This window comes from Vombatus ursinus, unplaced genomic scaffold (assembly GCF_900497805.2).
Source record: "Vombatus ursinus unplaced genomic scaffold, bare-nosed wombat genome assembly UNPS02014773.1, whole genome shotgun sequence".
NCBI lineage: Eukaryota > Metazoa > Chordata > Mammalia > Diprotodontia > Vombatidae > Vombatus > Vombatus ursinus.
This window is the reverse complement of record NW_020954551.1, coordinates 36487809-36508016: the sequence shown is the minus strand read 5'-3', so window position 1 is coordinate 36508016 and position 20208 is coordinate 36487809. Positions and strand designations below refer to the sequence as shown.

The 20208-nt window shown below is 42.9% G+C and overlaps 1 protein-coding gene across 1 annotated transcript in view; it reads right to left on the bottom strand.

Moving 5' to 3' along the window:
* The window catches only part of SYN2 (synapsin II), a 247025-nt gene that overhangs the window by 17690 nt on the left and 209127 nt on the right, over positions 1-20208 (bottom strand). Inside the window, exons 6-9 of the mRNA XM_027863956.1 lie at positions 10425-10487; positions 9260-9402; positions 5322-5396; positions 4006-4108 (exon numbers count right to left, since the gene is read on the bottom strand). Coding sequence (XP_027719757.1) covers positions 4006-4108; positions 5322-5396; positions 9260-9402; positions 10425-10487 — 384 coding nt within the window. The remainder of the gene's footprint in view (positions 1-4005; positions 4109-5321; positions 5397-9259; positions 9403-10424; positions 10488-20208) is intronic.

The following is a 20208-nucleotide window of genomic DNA, read 5'->3' as shown; positions in this document are numbered from 1 at the left end:
GCTTCTGAAGTCTCACAGTGGTACCCCCTCTTATGGAAGGACTCTGAAAGGACTTCCAAGATGGCAAAGCCCACGAATCAGGGCTGGACCCCCTTAGAAAGCAGGAGCCCTTTCTCATCACTAACACCTCACATTTATATAGGACTTAGCAGTTTATAAAGCATTGTTGCCTGCACTTTCTCTTTAATTTGTGAGACGTAACATCTGAATAACCAAAACATACACATAACTGGATAATAATGGCTAATGTTTATATGATGCTTTATATATATTATCTCATCTGATCCTCACATCAACCTTGGGAGGTAGGAGCTATTATTTTACAAATGAGAAAACTGAGGTTGAAAGTGGTTAAGGGCCTGCCCTAGGGCAGGTGAGCCTGGAGCCAGAATCTGAGTTCAAATCCAGCTTCAGACACTTACTAGCTGTGTGACCTTGGGTGAGTCACTTCACCCTGCTTGCCTCAGTTTCCTCATCTGTAAAATGAGCTGGAGAAGGAAATGGCAAACCACTCCAGTATCTTTGCCAAGAAAACCTCAAATGGGGTCAGAGAAAGTCAGATGTGAATGAAAGACAACTAAACAACAACAAAGCAACCTGCCCAGGGTCACAGGCAGGATTTGAACTCAGGTCTCCAAGCCCAACACTTTATCCACCGTCTCATCAAGCTGCCTCAAAAAGGGCTGAAAGTCCCTAGGGCCAGGTTGCCTACAAAAAGGGGAAATGGTGTAATTTGAAGGAGATTTTGGGGTACATATGGAAGGGGAAATCAACCTGAAAGTTGGCCCATAAAAACCTTTTTTTTTTTTTTAGGCAATTGGGGTTAAGTGACTTGCCCAGGGTCACACAGCTAGTAAGTGTCAAGTGTTTGGTCTGAGGCCGGATTTGAACTCAGGTCCTCCTGACTTCAGGGCCAGTGCTCTATCCACTGCGCCACCTAGCTGCCCCCCAGAAAAGTCTTCTGATGAGCTGGTGGTGTCCCAGGTAATCCTCAGTGCAGATCAGCGTTGCCCTGGCTGCCTCCAAGCCTGGAATGTGCTTCCTCCTCCCCTCCTCCTGCTGGCTTCCCTGACTTCTCTCAAGGCTCAGCTCAGATCCTGCCTCCTTCAGGAGGCCCTTCTGGCACACCCCTTAAGAGCCGTCCCTCAGAAATTACTTTCCATGTATTCTGCATATACCTTGTACGCACACAGTTATTTGCATGTTACCTTTCCCATTTGACTGTGGACTTCTTGAGGGCAGGGGATACTTGGGTCTTTCTCTGCATCCCTAGGGCTTAGCACAAATGCTTGTTGACTAATTGGGAAATTCTTGTGTGTGTTTTTAAGGAAAAAAATTTTTTAAGGTTTTCTTGAGAAGCATACCTCAAATCTGGCTCTTTATCATATATTACCTTGTACTGATATTGAACTGTGTGTGAATGGGGGGTGAAGGGTGTCGTGTTTGTCCTATAGGCTCTGAAGTCTTTGACCCTGTGATCCTAAGTACAAAACCCAGAGCTAGGCACACAGTATAGACTCAATCTTAGAAGGAAGGAAGGAAAAAAGGAAGGAAGGAAGGAAGGAAGGAAAGAAAAAAAGAAGGAAGGGAATTAGGAAAGAAAGAAGAGGGAGAAAGGGAGGAAAGAAAGGAGGAAGGAAGAGAGGAAAGAAGGGAGAAAGGGAGGGAGGGAGAGAGAGAGAGAGGAAAGGAGGGAAGGCAGAAACCGTGGCTTGATTCTCTGCCCATCTTCTAGGACCCTAACTCTCCACCCCTATGGGTGTTGTAGGGCACCACTAGTGTCCCCCCAAACCTGGAAGGGACAAGATTCAGGGGAATTAATGGCTAAGGACTCTGCCAGAAGTAGAACTAGGCACCCACTCTGAGGGCGGCCCAATGACTATGGTCACTGGCTGCTTCAGAGCATCTTTGCCTTAACTCATCTTTCCTTGACCATTTTTTCTTTCCTGCCACTCTGCCTATCTCCTCATCTCCCTTCCCTTCTCATTCCTCTTACTTCTACATCATTTTTCCCTTCTTCATCTCCCCTTATCTGCCTTCTCCCCCTTTCTCTCCCTTTGCCTTCCTCTCACCTCTTCATCTTCTCTCCTCGTTTCCTTGTTTCTCTCCCCTGAATCCTTTTCCCTACCCATCTTCTCTTGGCATCTTCCCCCAATATTTCCTCACCACTCTAATTTGGGGCAAGCTTGTTATTGAGCTCCTAGTAAGAACTCGTGTTCACACACACGCACACACACACACACACACACACACACACACAGAGGAGAGAAGTAGCCAAGGCAGTGGGCAGTGGAGGCAGGGGGAAATGTGGTTAAGGGCCGTGGCTCGAAGCAGGGGTGTGGTGAGTTCTCAGAAAGGAAGTTATTAGAGGAATCAGCCAAGCAGAGAGTGATGGTTCCACAGAACTTACTCATCCACCCCCAGCCACAAGTGGGGCACATGGCCTCCCAATGTGTGATCCAAAGGACGCCCACAAGACAGCCCCAGACATTGGGCTCCCTCCTCCTCGGCCTCCCCACCCCCTGGTTGGTAACAGGTCTTCATGCACGTAGCTATATGTAGGAGCCATGTGTCCTATCAGTAGGCAGGACTTCTCATAAGAAGATGAGGTAGTCCTTATAGGGGGCGCTTTGAAGGGCTTCCAGAAAATCCAGGTGGATTCTGAGGTCTCTTCCAGCTCTAAATCTATCACCCTATGATCCTAAGATCCCTGCAAGTCCAGGAACTACGGGGCCCAATATTCCACCACTGACAATTTATTCTTTGAGTTTACTCTGGAATCAGGAAGACTTGAGTTCAAATCCAACCTTTGACACTTACTATGTGACCCTGGGCAAGTTATTTAACCTCTATTTGGCTTAGCTTCCTCAACTGTAAAATGGGGATAATAACAATAATTAACAGCATCTACCTTGAGGATCAAATGAGATAACAATTGTTTTTTGTTTTTGCTTTTTTTAAAAAAAAGTGCTCAGCACAGTGCCTGGTACATAGTAGGTGCTATATAAAGGCTTATTCCCTCCCTCCCCCCATCCTTGTTTAAAACACAAATGGTAAAAGGATTGATATATTGTCTTTGATACTCCCATTTATCAGATACTTTTCTAGTTGGCAGGAAAGATCAGATGTGTGTGTGGAGGAGGAAGAGGGTGGCAAGAACACTCAGTCCCTTCCAGGTCTAAAGCGATGATGCTATCACGTAAGCTCCTAGAGGGCAGGGCTTGTTTTTGCCTTTCTTTGCATTCCTAGTGCTTAGCACAGGGCTTGGTATACAGTTCCCTGCTTAATACAGCCAGGTCCTGGTTAGTGAGATTAATTAATCCATGAGGTGGTTGCATGATTAGAATTTGTGCTATATACTTCCATTTAGCTAGAACCAATGACCATATTTTACATATTTATAACTACGAACAGAGTGAATTCAAATATGTGGGACCACTTCACAGGATTCATTACTAGCACAGTGATTCAAAGTTAGTTGAGAGGAGAGAGTCTGGCACATTGCAAACATGGTGATTTATCCACAGTCAGACAGCAAGTTAGTCACAGTAATGAGGATAAGAAACCAGAGTTCCTGACTCCCATTTTCCAGGGGTGGTGGCGTTTTTGTTTGTTTGTTTTCCAACGCCACAATACACCTCCTCCTCCTCCTCTCCCAGGGAGGACGACATCTGAGCGGGAGTCCTAGGAGACAACATGGTGTCATCCCTGATTTTTAGAATACAAAAGGCCAAAAAGACCTGGGCTTTGGAAAACTCTCACCCCTTGATGACTGGAGGTATAGGGGAGGTTCTGCTTCCTAGGACCATAAGACCCAATAGTTTAAAACATTTCCCTCTATCAAGATGCTATTTCTCAGCCCCAGGAACTTCCAACAGGTCACTGAGTTTTTTCTGTGGCTTCTTCACCCAAAAGAGAGAGTTATGGACCAAGGGATGCCCACCTTGGCCCTTTCCTTCCCTCATCCAACATAAAGTCCAACCTGCCTGGCTGAGTCAGACTTACCTCAAAAATGTAGTCCTTCCCGTCCTTGCCATGCACAGCCTTGACAGCACAGATATCCAGGCCTCCAAATATTTCGGAGCAGGAATCCACCCACAGCTTATATCTGCAAAAGGGAAGGGAGACCCAGGTGAGGAATGGGATGGATCCAAATGGTTCCATGAAAACTTTACTCTCCCTTCCCTTTCTTCCAACCCCTCACTATCCCCTGTGCATGCCCCAAGGCCGTTCCTGCAACTGCATCTTTGCACATGCTGTGGCTTCAGCCTAGAATACTCTCCCTTCCTCTCTGACCATCCACATCTCTCCTGTCCTTAAAGGCTCAACTCAAACCCGATTTATCCATGAAGTTTTCCCTCTAACACTGGCACCCCCTCAGTAATATCTCCCTCTGCTAATGACACTTAGTACGTCTGTGACCATGAGCAAGTCAACCTCTCTGAACCTCAGTTTTCCCATATGCAAAATGAGAATTGTGGTACATGTAATACTTACCTCACAAAGTTGTCAGGATTAAATGAAGTAATTTATGTAAAGTGTTTTGCAAGTTCTCAAGTGCTGACTAAATGTCCACTATGATTATATTGTTGTTGTTGTTATTATTATTACTAGCAGGTAACACTTAAGAGTCTGTACCTTCTCAATAGCATGTAAATACTGCTTTGTATTAGTCATGCAAACAAGTCTTGCTTCTCTAACTAGACTGTCAGGCCCTTGAAGGCAAGGACTGTGTCTTATACTTTATATATCCTAGCACAGACCTGTTTGCAAAATAAAAACCTAATACATTTTGTTGAATGAATGAATGGATGGATAGTTGGACAGATGGACAGATGGATGGATGGATGTATGGATGGATGGATATATGGATGGATGGCTAGATAAATGGATGGATAGATGGATGGATACATAGATGGATGGATGGATAGTTGGATGGATGGACAGATGGATGAATGGATGGGTGGATAGATGAATGGATGAATGGATATATGGATGGATGGCAAGATAAATGGATGGGTAGATGGATGGATACATGGATGGATGGATAGTTGGATGGACAGATGGATGGATGGATATATGGATGGATGGACGGATAAATGGATGAAAAGATGAATGGATGGATGGAAAGCTAGGCGGATGGATAGATGGACAGACAGATGGATAGATGGTTAGATAAACGAATGAACAAATGTTTGAGTTTGTCCATCTGCTTTTTGCCTTCTATCCCTTGATTTATGCTCATCCTTTCTGTTGCCCCCTTTTCAATCCTTGGGGTGCTCAGAAAGTCATTCTATGGGCTCAAAAGTTTGTTTACTCACCTGTCCGACATAGCAATCTGCTCTAGCATTGCAGATCCAGTGTTCGTCTTCCAGTTTCCTGAGATGGATGTCCTCCTAGAGCAAGCACCCAGGCCAGGCCAGGCCAGACCAGGCCAGGCCAGGGGGAACAGTGAGTTATTGACTGGGAGGAGGGCAAGAATGGTCTCACTTCCATGGAGCCAGCTGACACTTTTCGTCCCCACATCTCTATTTCCCCTGGGTCTGGGTTCTATCTGTTTGGTCCAGAGCCAAGTTCAGAGGGCTATTCAAGACTATCTCTCTTGGCTAAACTATCATTGGTCAGTCTTAGTAGGAATTCTGGGAAAAACTTTATGCTAACTCTCAGGGTCTTGGTCTAAAGCTGGAAGGGACCTCCGAGGCTAACCTCTCATTTTACAGATGAGGAAACTGAGGCCCAGAGAGGTTAAGTGACTTACCTCAGATCTTTCAGAGTTTTTATTTGAGGCCTGGCTCATTACCATCCCCTAAAGTCTATCTCTTAGGCCCTGCAAGGTGTAGTGGGGAACCCCCCCCCCCCATCAGATATGGAATCTGCGGAACTAGGTTTACATCCTGGCCCCACGACTTATTAGTTGTATAATTGGGGGGGGAGTCACTTGATCTTTCTTTCACTTGCCTCATCTGTAAAATGAGGATAATGATTCACTACCTACTTCACAGGGCTGTTGAAAGGATTAAATAAGTTAACGTATGTACAATTTTTTATAATTGTGTTTAATTATATACTAATAGGTAGCATTTATATAGTGCTGTAAGGTTTGCAAAGTGCTTTACAAATATAATCGTGACTGAGCAACAGTAATGGACAATGATCATTGGATATTAGAGGAGAACACCTAACATCAAATGAGGCACCCTAGAACGGCTGTAATTAATAGTCTTAAAAGCTGATTCCCTACTGCATTCATCTGGGGCCATTGATCCACAAGTCAGATATTCTTTCCGCATCTCTTCTGTGCTTGATTGACTTCTCTTGATGATGGAGAAGCCATTAGCTCTACCTGCTACTGCCTGTTAATGCTTTTTGAAAGGGCTGGAGGTCTTGTCTCTATCAAGGGTCAGTAACTCTCCAGAAAAATCAGTCAGGGTTGATTTTCCTAGATTTCCATGATATTGCTGTCTCCTGGTTTCCTTCCTTCCTGCGTGACTTCTCAGCCTCCTTTGCTGAATGTTCATCTGAGTCATGCCCACTGACTATGAGTGTCCTTCTAAATTCAGTCCTCAGGCCTTTTCTCTTTTCTCTCTATAGTCTCTCATTTGGTAATCTTAGAGCTCTCCTGCTTTCAGTTACGATCTCTATGAAGATGAATCCCAGATCGATGTGTCTGGCTCTATTATTTCTTCCAAACACCAGTCCCCATCACTCCCTGCCTTTTTATGTCCATATGGACTGTTTGTGCCTGACCCATGGTAGAGCCTTCCAAGCGTGTACTGGTCTGATCCACCAAAGTCGGACACACTGTAGCTTGACCCCAACATAGTGATGCTATTTTGGTCGTCTTCGAGCACAAAGGACAAAGACTACAATGACCTTTTGAACACCCCACATTGGATGTGCGGTAAACATGTCAAATTCCACATGTCCAGAAGAACTCATTCCTTCCCCCTCCAAATCTTTCTTCTTAAATTTCCGGTCACCACCATCCTCCTGGTTCTCCGGGCTCACATTCATGGTGCCATCCTCAACTCCTCGCTTGGGCTAACCCTGAATAACCAATCTCGGGTCAAATCTTCTGGCTTCTACCTTCACAGAATCTTCTCTCTAATCACCCAGCTGCTTTTCTGGTTCAGAATATCATCATTTATGGCCTGGACTGTGTAACAACCTTGTAATGTTTCTGTCCGCCTCAGTTTTCTCCCCACTCCAATCCACCCTCCAGTCAGCCACCAAGGTGATTTTCCTAAAACACAAGTCTGACCACCACCCTCCCTTACTCAATAAGCTGCACTGGCTCCGTATTGGCTCCAGGACCAAATATAAACTCCTTTGGTTGATACTGAAAGCTCTTTACAGCTTGGCACCTCCCTCTCCAGGCTTCTTACACTTTACTCCCCTCCACGTCTACTACCACTCAGTGACACTGGATTTCTTGCTGGTCTTCTCATCGGGCACTCCAACTCTGACTCTGCCTTTATACCCTCTCCCTCGAGCCTGAAATGCTCTCTCTCCTTATCTCTGACTCCTGACTTCCACGGCTTCCTTCAAAACTCAGGCAGCTCATATCTCACCTCCTGCAGAAGACGTCTCCCTGCTCCAAACCACCAAGGTTAGTCACTTCCCTCTGACATTTCATTGCATTGACCCTGTATACATCTTATTTTCTAATTGTTATTCGCCCACTAGAATGATTTCCTTGAGAGCAAGGATCATATTTCCTCTTTTCTTTATATCCCCTGCCCTAATTAGAGCACCTGGAACATAATATTTGTTATTGTTCAGTCATTTCAGTTGTGTCCAACTCTTTGTGACTCCATTTGGGGTATCCGATATACAAAAACAATGAACAGATATATACACATATATAATGTACATACACATACAACACATAAACATATATGTGTGTATATATACAGACATATATGTGTGTGTATACACACACATATATAAAACCAAGAGCCATTCACCACTAAATACGCGATCAAAAGATATGAAAAGTTATCAAAAGAAGAATAGTAAACTATTAACAACCACTTGAAAGTATGCTCCAAATTACTAATAATAAGAGAAATGAGAGTCAAGGTTTTCACACCCCGCAAATTAACAAAGGTGACAAAAAATGGAACTAATCAATGCTGAAGGGGATATGGGAAGATAAACATACTAATGCATCATTGGTGGAGCTGCAAAACAGTAAAACCACTTTGTTTTGTTTTGTTTTGTTTTTGGCTAGGCAATGGGGTTAAGTGACTTGCCCAGGGTCACACAGCTAGTAAGGGTTAAGTGTCTGAGGCCAGATTTGAACTCAGTTCCTCCTGAATCAGGGCCGGTGCTCTATCCACTGCACCACCTAGCTGCTCCCCCCCCCCTTTTTTTTCAGTAAAACCATTTTGGAAAACAATTTGGAATTGGGCAAATGAAGTGAATGAAATGTCCATACCCTCTGACCCAGAGATTTCATTTCGAGGCTTATACTTCAAGGAGGCCATTGATAAGAAGAATGTCCTTAATACAGTAGAATGTTTATAGAAACTTTTTTTTGTGATAGCAAAGAACTGAAAACAAAGTAGATGTCCATTCATTGGAAAATAGCTAAACTAATTGTAGTACATGAATATAATGGAATATTATTGTGCTCTAACAAATGATGAATGTGGTGAATACAGAGAATCATGGGAAGATCTATGTGAACTGATGCAGAGTGAAGTAATCAGAACCAAGAAAACAACATACATAGTAACTACAACAATATAAAGGGAAAGAAAAACCACATACACATAAAAAGATCAAAAGTAAATATTGAAAAATTATAAAGAAAAAGCATGGCTCGAAAGAAGAGATATGAAAAGTCACTCCCACCCGAACCTTTTGATGAGGTGGGAGGTTCACAAACATTGTATGTTATTCTAAGATTTATTTTAACGTGTTAATCAGTTACACTGATCTTTCCCTCTTCTTTTTCTTTTTTTTAATATTTAACAATACTATTTGTTATATGGGGTGGCTCTCTGGGAGTGAAAGGGATAGAGATACTGGGGAAAACTATGGTACTGTCAAAAACAAAATGCATTGCTACCCCACCCCCCACCTTTTTAAACTATGTTATTATATAACACACAAAATAATAAACTATCTCCTCTTGGTGTTTCCCAATGGGTTGGATCCAATGAAGCTAGGAGTCAGATCCCATTTGCAAGACAAAAGCTATTAACCCCTAGTTTTTGAGAAAGAGGGTTGTGGCCCCAAGGGTCCAACTTACATATAAGCTTTGTAGTTGTTGCCAATCTTCTGGATCCGGATGTCATACTTGGCATCAATGAATGGCTCTGCGGTGGCATAGGTCTGGGTGAGGGCCACCACGCTGGCGATGTCTTGGAAGTCGTAGTGATTCTCCACCTTTACCTGGTAGTGGAGCAAGGTTGTGAGAGGAGGAGCAAATGTGAGGGAAAGGGAGAAGAATCGTGAAGCAGGACCCCCAAATCCATTTGACTAAAAACCGTTCGATGATCACCTGGCTCCTATACTTTCCCACAAGTCTCTCTGCCTCTCCTACTACTTTATACTTCTTTAGGCCCCTCTTCCTGGGTTCAGAAACCATCCGCGGTCTTCTACAACTAACACAGTTCTCTCTGAACCCTAATAGTTTTTGCAACAGAAATCTAATCAAAACAGGGAATACAACAGGAATTCTAAACCTTTTGGCATGTGTGGCCTGGGCCCCTTTGGTAGTCTGGTAAAGCCTATGGATCCCTTCTCAGCATAATGCTTTGAGATATATTTTTTAAAAATACACAGGAAACCAATTATATTGAAATATAATTCTCAAAAATAATTTTTAAGTCATGGATCTCTGATTAAAGTCCTTGGTATCCAGAGAGAAGAGAAAGCCATGGTATTTTATTTCTCACCAGCCTTGTTTTCAGTTTTCTTTAAAGTTCACTGCCTACATTCCGTTAGCTCATGACTGAAATGGCCTGACTGAATTTGCTTCCTTGCTAGAACTGGAAGTCTGGCATGGCAGGCTTTCTCCAAGAAAGGCTTTCAGAACATGGTTTCCTTTGATGCTTGGTGGCAAAAACAAAACAAAACAAAACGAAAAAACAAGATTCTGTTCAGGATAGCTATTGCCACCACACTCCATGGCATTAGGGTGAATGCAACCGGTCCACATATTCAAAGTGGGAAAAGGTTATCTGGTATTGTTGGTATAGAACCAGGGCTCTTAGCTGAAGAAATACCCTGACTTTCAGAACTAAGATCTCCAGAGTTACAGAGTAGCCCAGAGACCTTCCCTCAGTGTGGATGTTCACCTTGAATAGAATAGAGGGAAGAAGAAAGTTGATCTGAGTTGCTCTCAGAAACTTATCCCTTCCCACATACATTTCTGCCCCTCTTCGCTGCTCTTTTGGCTTCTTGTAACTTACCTTCCCCATGCCCGAGTGTGCATGCCCAATCTTTACCACCACAGGGAATGTCGGTAGAGTCAGCTAGAGACAAGAGAGAAAAGAGTAGGCTTGACTCAGAACTTTTTGTGCCTCATCCAGCACCCAGGCCCAGGCCAAATCAGCTGCTCTTCCGAGGTTAGGGCTAACCCTGGCTTGGGCACCATGTTTCTTTTGCCCAGGATTCCACTCCTGGACAAGCTTGCCCAGAACGTGGCTACAGTGAACAGCTGATGAAGGAGAAGCCAACTTTGCTTCATCAGGACCAGGTCATGCCAGACTAACCTAATTTTCTTTTTTGACGGGGCTATTAGATTGGTATGGAGTGAATGTAGCATGGGAGAGAGAAGGCTGGGCTTGGTATCAGGAAGCCATTGGATCAAAACCTGCCCTAATACTTACTGCATCTGTAAAATGGCACCCACCTCCAGGGTTGTTGTGAGGATAAAATGAGATCATATTTATAAAGCAATTTTTTTTGCTTTATTTTCAAATTATTTTGCAAACCTTAAAGCATATATAATCAAACTATTACTGGGCCACTAAGGACAGAATTAGGAGTAAGAAAGGGAAGCTGTAATGATGCAGGTGTAAACTTGGAAGTCAGGCAAGCCATGAAATTTCCATGTATCTCAGGCCAGTTCTGGTATTTACCCACTAAGTCATAGATAGGTGACAATCTGCACAGGAGGGAGGTCTCACACTGGGAATTCCCTCTGCTGAACAAATGACAACTGGACCATGTGTTCCTTCACAAATTTGCATATTAGATCAGGGAAATGCCATAGATTTAACTTATGTCTTCCACTTATATTATTTTTTGACATTCTTTTCTTTTTTATTTAGTATTTTATTTTTCCCCAGTTACATGTAAAAACAATTTTTAACATTCTTTTTTAGGGGAAGCTAGGTGGTACAGTGGGTAAAGCTCCAGCCTTGGAGTTAGGAGGACCTAAGTTCAAATCCAGCCTCAGACACTTGACACTTACTAGCTGTGTGACCCTGGGTAAGTCACAACTCTGATTGCCTCACCAAAAAAAAAAAATTGTTCATTTTTAAAACTTTGAGTTCCAAGCTTATGGAAGTGATTGCTAATAAATCAAAATAAATTAATTTAAAAAACAAAAACAAAAAAATTTTGAGTTCCAAATTCTCTCCCTTCCTTCCTCCCTACCACCCCTCAATGAGAAGTCAAGCAATTTGATACAGGCTATACATGTGTAGTCATGCAAAACATTTCCATAATAATCATGTTTATTACATTTATATTATTAATTTATTATTATTTAAATTATATTTTGGCCAAAAAAATTGAAGTTGCTCATAACATTTTTATTTAAAAGTTGGAGAAATATGGGCTACATGATAGTACAGTGAGATGCTTTTAAAACTTGTTATATATCTGGACTCAAAGAAGGAAGGAAACAAGCATTTATTAAATGCCTACTATGTGCCAGGCACTATGCCAAGAGCTTTAGAAATATCTCATCTGATCCTCATAACAACCCTGTGAAGTAGGTGCTCTTATTATGCCCATTTTACAGTTGAGGCAACTGAGGCAAAAAGAGGCTAAGTGACTTGTCCAGGGATTTTTATTAGTGTAACTGACATTAAAGAAGATGAAGCACCATCCCCTTTGCTGCTTCACCCTAAGGACCACAGGAACTTTCCACATAACTTTGGCTAAAATCTATTTTGTGTTAACTTCCATTAATACAAGATGAACTTCTTGAGAGCAAGGTCTGTCTTGCTTTTATCTTTGTATCCTTAGACAGAGTGCTTCATACATTTGTCGTTCAGTCCTTTCAGTTATGCCAGACTCTCTATGACCTCATTAAGGGTTTTCTTGGCAGAGATACTGGAGTCGTTTGCCATTTCTTTCTCTAGTCCATTATACAGATGAGGAAATTGAGGCAAAGAGGGTTAAGTAACTTGCCAGGGTCACACAGCTAGTAAGTGCCCGAGTCCATATTTGAACTCAGAGAAATGACTTCGGGTCTGGCACTCTATCCACTGTGCCACCTAGCTGCCCATCTTCATACATAGTAAGTACTTAATACATTTTTCATTCATTCATTCATTCATTCATTCATTCATTCATTCATTCATTCATTCATGGTATCCAGAATGGGGAAGCTGAAAATCTTCTGGCTCCTGGTAAAGGCCACATGTGGAGGGCTAAGTTCAGTCCTGGGAGGCATATTTTTAGCAGAACATTGATAATCTAGAGAAAATCAACATAAGGTTGACCAAGATGGTCAAAGGCATAGAGATTGTGTCATATGAGGATTGATGGAAGAGGTTTTGCCTGGAGAATAGAAGACTTATAAGGGGCATGATTACTATCTTCAAGTATCTGAAAGGCTGCTATATGGAAGAGAGAGGGTCAGTCAGGTGGCACAGTGGGTTGAGTGTTGGACCTTATGTCAGGAAGACCTGAGTTCAAATCCCACCTCAGACGCTTACTAGCTGTGTGACCTTGGGCAACTCACTTAGCCTCAGTTTCCTCACCTGTAAAATGGCACCTAGTTCTCAGGGTTGTTGTGAGGGTAAAATGAGAACATATTTGTAAAGCAATTAGCAAACCTTAAAGAGCTATATAAACATGAGTTATTACTTAGTCACTGAAGGCAGAATTAGGAGTAAGAAGAGGAAGTTATAATGAGGCAGGTATAGACTTGAAAGTCAGGAAAAACTTACTCGACAATGAGAGCTGTCCAAGAAAGGAATGGGCTGTTTTGGGAGGCAGCAGGTTTTGTCTCACTAGATAGATGCCTTCAAACAGAAACTGGACAGGGATGGTGCAGAGACTATTTTTGATCAGTTACATGTTGGACCAGTTGGCTTCTGAGAGTGTCTCCTCCATACCCTTTTCCATCAGCTGCTAAATGTTTGTTCGATTGCATTTTTTATGTGGTTCCCCATCTCTACCCTTTTCCCCTAACCGCACTGTGTTCCCTCTCTCAAGGGCTCTCATGCTGATCCCTTAACCATGTTTCTCTCACTCACCCCTGCCTTCCCAATGCTCAGAACCCTTTTCTCTCCTTTCCTCAAACAAAACTTACCACCCTCACAGAATTTCAGATGTGGTAGGGATCTCCAAGGCCAATCCAGCCTTGACCAAGAAGCTTCTCTCTAGCATACATCAAAAGTGGTCAATTGGCCTTTGTGTGATGGATGACCTCTAGTGAGAAGGAACAGATTCCTTTCTAAGGCAGCCCCTCCCTTTTTTTTTACTTTAGAATAGTGCTAATTGTTTGGATGTTTTTCCTCACCTTGAGTTTTTAAAAAGAGCTGTTTATTTTATTAATTTGTCATCTTGTCTTCTCTTCCCTCCCTTAGTTGGAATCTGTCAAACAAATTCACTAAGTCGCCAGTTAGTCAGTCACTAAGCAATTATTAAGTGTTTACTATGTGTCAAGCACTGTGCTTGAAACCAAGGAAGTTAAAAACAGCCCTGCCCTCAGGAAGCTTGCATCCTAATGCAGGATACACCATGTGAATGACTAGGTACATATGAGAAATATACAGAGTGTATGTAATAAAATAAAATAAAATTTTGAAAAATGAAATATAAATAAATATACAGAGTAGGTGGAAGATAAATTGAGAGGGAAAGGCATCATTGGTAAGGCAGTAGAAAACTACACGGCAAACCTCCCAGAGGTATCAGCATTTAAAAGAGAATTTTTGAAGGTTAGCGATGCTTTAACTGACAAAGAATTGTTCTAAGTTTAAGGCAAGAGAAGGAAACAAGCCTTTAGTGGGCACTTACTGTATGCCACGCACTGTACTAAGTCCTGGGGACACAAAGAAAGTCAAATCCAATCACTGATCTTAAGGAGCTCCAAGTCTAACGAGTTAGACAACATACAAACCATTATGTAAGACAAGACACATAAACCAAGTAAGTTGTAGATAGCCTCTGAGGGAAGGCGTTAAGATTAAGGAGATCTAGAAAAGGCTCCTTGCAGAAAGTAGGACTTCAGCTGAGACTTGAAGTCAGAGAAGCCTGGAAGCAGAGATGAGAGCATTCCAGGCACGGGGGGACAGCCAGTGATAATGCACTGAGTTTAGAGATGGAGTATCTTGCTCGAGGAATAGCCAGGAGACTAGCATAATGGCAGAATTAGAGGCACTGAGACTACCAGGTATGACAGGAGGCAGTGAGGTGTGGTGGAAAGAGAACCAGACTGGGGATCAGGAGATGAGGGCTCTAGTCCCTGCTCTTCCATTAACTAGTGGTGTGACTTTGGGCAAATTTCTTCTCTCTGGGCCTCAGTTTCCCTATTTGTAATATTAGGCAGCTGGACAAATTATTTTTAAGGCCCCTTCTAGTTCTATGATCCTTTATCATTCTATGATTTTACAAACTATTTATGAACTCAAGATATGAGAATCCTGAAGGCCATGGAAGGGTAGGTAACCTTTTATTTTTTTCTAAATCAGCCTTACTCCTTCTGTTTCTCCTCTTGAACTTTTGTTTTTCTTTCCTGGACATCATCATCATCAGTCCTATAAAGGGAACTGCTGACAGAAGCAGGTTTTAAAAAGAAAAACATTTTATTTTTTTTCTTCCTAGAAAATGTTGTTGCTGCTGATGGAAAGTTAGCCCATATTGGGACCCTGGAGCTAACCACAGGCACTGGGAGTGCCTTCAATGAGGCTTTCCACATTCCTGGTCTGTGGCCAGGGTGGCCTCTGCTTGGTGGGATTGAGGGCAAGATTAGAGAGGGACAGGAGACAGATCTGGGGGCAGGAAGAAGAAAGAAAGACGGCTGCCCTATCTTGAACCCCAGGAGCTCTCTATTTGGCTTTACCACTTTCAGACCTAGAGTGCACTGACTCATAGTAGAAACAGAGAATTTTTAGGCTGGGAAAGAACCTAGAGACCATCTAAATTAACTTAATCTTTTCACAGATAAGGAAACTGAGGACCAGAGAGGGAGAAACTTGTTCAAAGTCACATGTGACAGACATGAGTAGAATCCGGTCTCTTGACTTCCCTTTTCTTTTCTTTCCTCTCTTTCTTCCTTCCTCTTTCCTTCCTTCTCTCCCTCCCCCTCTCCATTCCTTCTTTCCTTTTCTCCCTCCCCCTCTCCATTCCTTCCTTCCTTCTCTCCCTCCCCCTCTCCATTCCTTCCTTCCTTCTTTCTTTCCTCCTTCCCTGTCTTCATTCCTTCTTTCCTTCCTTCCTCTCTACCTCACTTCCTTTTTGCTTCCCTCTCTCCTTCCCTTCCTCACTGCTTCCCTTTCCCTTCTTCCTTTTTCTCTATTTTTCTTTTTCTTTTTTTCTCTTTTTCTCTACTTGCTCTTCCTTTCCTTCCTCTCTCCCTCTATATAAATAATGAACATTTTGTTGATGATTTTAAAAATGCTGCCATTACTATCACTTTCCAATACTCCACTCCCAGCTCTCCTTTGTAATAAAGAAATAGAGTTAGGCAAAACAAACCAATACATTGGCTATGCCTGACAAATATATGTGTCATTCCATACCCATAGTCCACCACCTTTCTATCAAGAGGAGAAAATCATGCTTTACTATGAGGTCTCTGAAGTTAAGATTTGTTCCTCTGATAATGTTCTGATGCCTTACAATGTTCCTTTCCTTTATATCATTGCAGTCTTGAGTTAATTGTTTTCCTGGTTCTGCTTTCTTCATTTTGCATCTGTTCATATAAGTCTTCCCAAATTTCTTCCAACATGTTTTCTGTTTTATCGTGATCAATCAGCCAATATGCAGAGAATTCCTACTACAAGTTCTGTCCTATGCAAGGGACTGTGAGTGCTACCGAGACATGGTCCTTATTTTCAAAGACTTTATGGTCTAATTGGAAATCTGGGACAAGTGCACTATAAGACAGTTAACAACACGAGACAGATAGCTCATTGTTTTGCTTGGCCAGTGTGGTAGAGGTAGCACTAGAATACCTATTGCCTGGAAATTCCACCATTAAAGAATCATTCTTTTAGCTTAAAATCTTGTCCCCTGTTAAAAATGAAAACTCAAAAGCTATTTCACCTCTCTGACCTCAGTGTCTTCAACTATAAATTGAGGAAGTAGGTCTTGATGAAGGGACTTGAAGCTCCCTTTTGGTTTTAATGTTATTATCCTATGATTTCTTGAAATCATCTGTGAAGGCTGGGGGAGGGGCTCTGGAGATCCCTAGATTCCATATTGTCTGAGAGACAGTAAGGGAAAGGAAGAGAGAATGATGATGGGACCAATCTTTCTGGATGGTACCCACGATGAGAAGAAAGATTATCAAAGGTACAGAAAGGCTTTCTGAATGGCAGGGAAGGGAAGAGATAGAACTGGAGATAATTATATCTCTTTCACGATTTTGCTCCCAGCCATTCCTGGGAGAACCATTAATAAATTTGTTCAATTCATAGATTTAGAGTCGGAAAGGACCTTAAAGATCTGATTTATGCCATTTTAGAGATGAGGAAACTGAGGCCCAGAGGCTGTGACTTGATTAAGGTCAGATGAGTCTTAAGGAGTAGTGTTAGAATTTGAACACAGGTCTTCTGACTACAAAACCAATATTTCTACTATATTTTCCTCTCTGGCCTCAGTTTCCTCATCTGTAAAATGGCTTAGATTAGATCTAAAATCCTTTTCAGCCTTTATATTCCATGTTCCATGGCTCCTGATAGACAAGGGCAAGCACCTACGTCAGATACCTTTCTGGGGTAGGTGGGGAATTATCCTGGGTTCTCTGGGGAATGGGCAGTTAGAGTAGACAGATTCGATACCTGTTTCGAGAGCTACTTCCCTAACATGTTTCTCCACATAGACTTGGGAGAAAAAGCAAGTGATTTCCAGAGAGAAGCATTGGCAGGGCCTGCTGGTGAGGGGGACAACCCCTCTCTCATTAGTCCAGCCACGGGTTTTCCCATGATGCTTCAGTGTCGGAATCCTCTGGACACCACAGGGACCAAAAGTAGTCATGTGAGAAAATACAGTGAAACCCAAGACTCCAGATGGGGCCAACTGGCTATCCCATGCGGGAACCGGAAACATGGCCTTATACGGGTGGCTCTAATTGCTTATCGTCAGTCATTTGTGGGAGTTAGTCTCAGCCCTTACCAGAGGACTGAGGGCATTTCAAGGAGTTTTCCACAAAGCAATTGAGAATTCAGAGAAAATCCGTGGGGATGGATCCATGATGTGGTGTGAGCCTGGCAAGGGATTCAACTACGGCTGTGGCAGTAAGAGTGGAAAGGGAAGGATGGCTGTAAAAAACCCAAACAAACAAACAAAAAAAAAACCAAAGAACACTCTTTTCTGCTCATAGAATATGCTTTACATTCTTCTCCTCAATTTAATTTCTCAATCTCAATTGGTTATCACTCATCTCTGTTAAAATGCCAGCTAATATGCCGTACTCCCCAGTCCCTAAGGGTCACATATTTTGAGCTGGAAAGCCATGACATGAGAGGCCATTGAGTTCAACCCCCTCATTTTACAGATTAGGAAACTGAGGCACATTTTCATAGGGTTACACAGCTAGCAAGTGTCCAATGTAGCATATGAACCCGTCTTTCTGTCTTCAAGTCCAGTGCCCTTTCTATTATATCACAGGTTCTCAATGACCATGCCAGTGAAGCATATGGCCTGGTAAGGCTCACCAGCCAAGAAAGCCCCTCACTCTCTTTGTCTTTTGTTTGAAGACCTGCCCAGTGAAGTTCAGAGATGCTCATCACCAGAAGGATGGCTGCAGGGTAATGAGTTTTCCATAAAAGACTAGTTACCAAGGTATAGAGAGGTTTTGACATACATCCTTTGATCACAGATCTGGACTGGAAGTGACCTGGAAGGTCCTTTAGTTCAGAGGTGTCAAAGAGGAAGACCTTCTCAGGTATCCCAAACCTGATTAAAATGTAATTAGGAAATATTTAACAAAATAAATTACAATATAATAGAACATAGATAATGTTAATATGTGGTTTTCCAAGTCAATAGGCAGGCAGCAGGGATCCTTATATAAGGATTGATAACTCCTATTTCTATCTATCTGAGTTTGACTCTGCTGCTCTAGTCCAACCCTGTTTGCCCACAGATGGGGAAACGGAAGCCCAAGCTCACACAAGCAGTAGGCATCATAGGCAGGATTAAACCCAAGTTTTCTGACTCCAGAATCAGCATTCCTTTCCTCGTGCCATGCCCACATAACTCACCAACTCTTGTGTTGGCTGCTAAGTTTTACCCTCCTGGGGATATCTGAATTTTCCTGTTCATCTCTGGAAGACTGGGCAGCATGGTTATTTTAGAATGAATCTGTTGTATTAGAGATTTGGGAAAACCAGTAACAATCATCCTAAGGCGGGAGTGGGGAGGGAAGCACTAGATTTGGAAATAAGACTGTTGAATTTGGGGTCTGCCAGATTTTGGGCAAGTGATTGCTTGGTCTCTGGATCTCTGTTTGTTGTTCAGTTATTTTCAGTTGTGTCCAACTCTCTGGGACCCCATTTGGGGTTTTCTTGGCAAAGATACTGGTGTGGTTTGCCATTTCCTTCTCCAACTCATTTTACAGATGAGGAAACTGAGGTAAACAGGGTGAAGTGACTTGCCCAGAGTCATACAACTAGTAAGCATCTGAGGACAGATTTTACCTCAATTACTTCCTCTGAAAGAAAGAAAGAAAGAAAGAAGGAAAGAAAGGGGAAGGAAGGAAAGAAGGAAGGAAGAAAATAAAAAGAAAAGGTAATATGGTACTAGAAATAGCTGTTTGGTAAGGTCCTCAACTCTTATTATTACCCAATAATAATTTCCTAGTGGGCAGTTGAGAAGATTGTCTTCTGTAAGTTATTCTGCATTGGTGGTTGCCTATTTTATCAATTCAAGAAGTTCCTGGAAGTTCATAATGCATCTCCACCGAACTGAAAACAAGGTATGGTATTGACAATTCTAGGTCCCAAGGTCTGTGGCATTTCGCCCAAGAGAATGCAACTTGTCCAATGTTCCATGCAAGGTTGAGAACATGATTCTCTGCCCCCTGTTCTTCATGCTCTACCTATTTTGCCTTAATCCAACCCCTTCTACACTAGATCAGTCTAGGAGTCAGCAATCTTTTTAGATCAGCGTGCCAAGTGTTCATTCATTCACTTCTTTGATGGTGATGATGTGGGGGAAGGGGGACTACAGAGGTTGAAGGGGCCTGCCTGGTTCCTCCAAATCTGAGGAAGAGGTGAATCCAGAGATATTCTGGAAGAATTCTCTGAAGCCTTAGTTCCCAGGAATCTTGGTGATCTAGGATGGTCAGGTCATAAGGGGAAGGCCCAAAACAAGTCCTTGCTCATGCCTCTCCCACACCACCAGCCCCTATGGTCCTACAACCCATCTTTTGTGCCTCCTTGGGCATGCATGCTACAGGTTGCCCAGCCCTGGACCAGCCCTGTCAACCACAAGCATCCTCCTCTCTTCCCATCTGGCTAAGGCCTCAGTGTGGGGTACAGGTCCTCTCTTCCTCTTCCTTTGCCTTGACTCCCCAGGACAAGCTGCAGCAGGAGGAAGGTCAGCAGAGCAGGGTTGAGAGGTCAGGTAGAGAGCCAGAGTGAAAAGTGACAGACTCTGGGTTCTTGCGTGTCTGAAGCCCAGCCTTCCACCCTCCCCCACTCCAGGGAAAATCACAGGAAGGGAGCTGGTTCAGATGCCAACTGTCCGCGGAGCCTGGGACCCTGGGCATGGGAAAGAGATTCAAACGCCGCTGTTGCTGGCGCCTTTCCCTCGGAGAGAGGCAGCCCTCTCTGCCTCTCT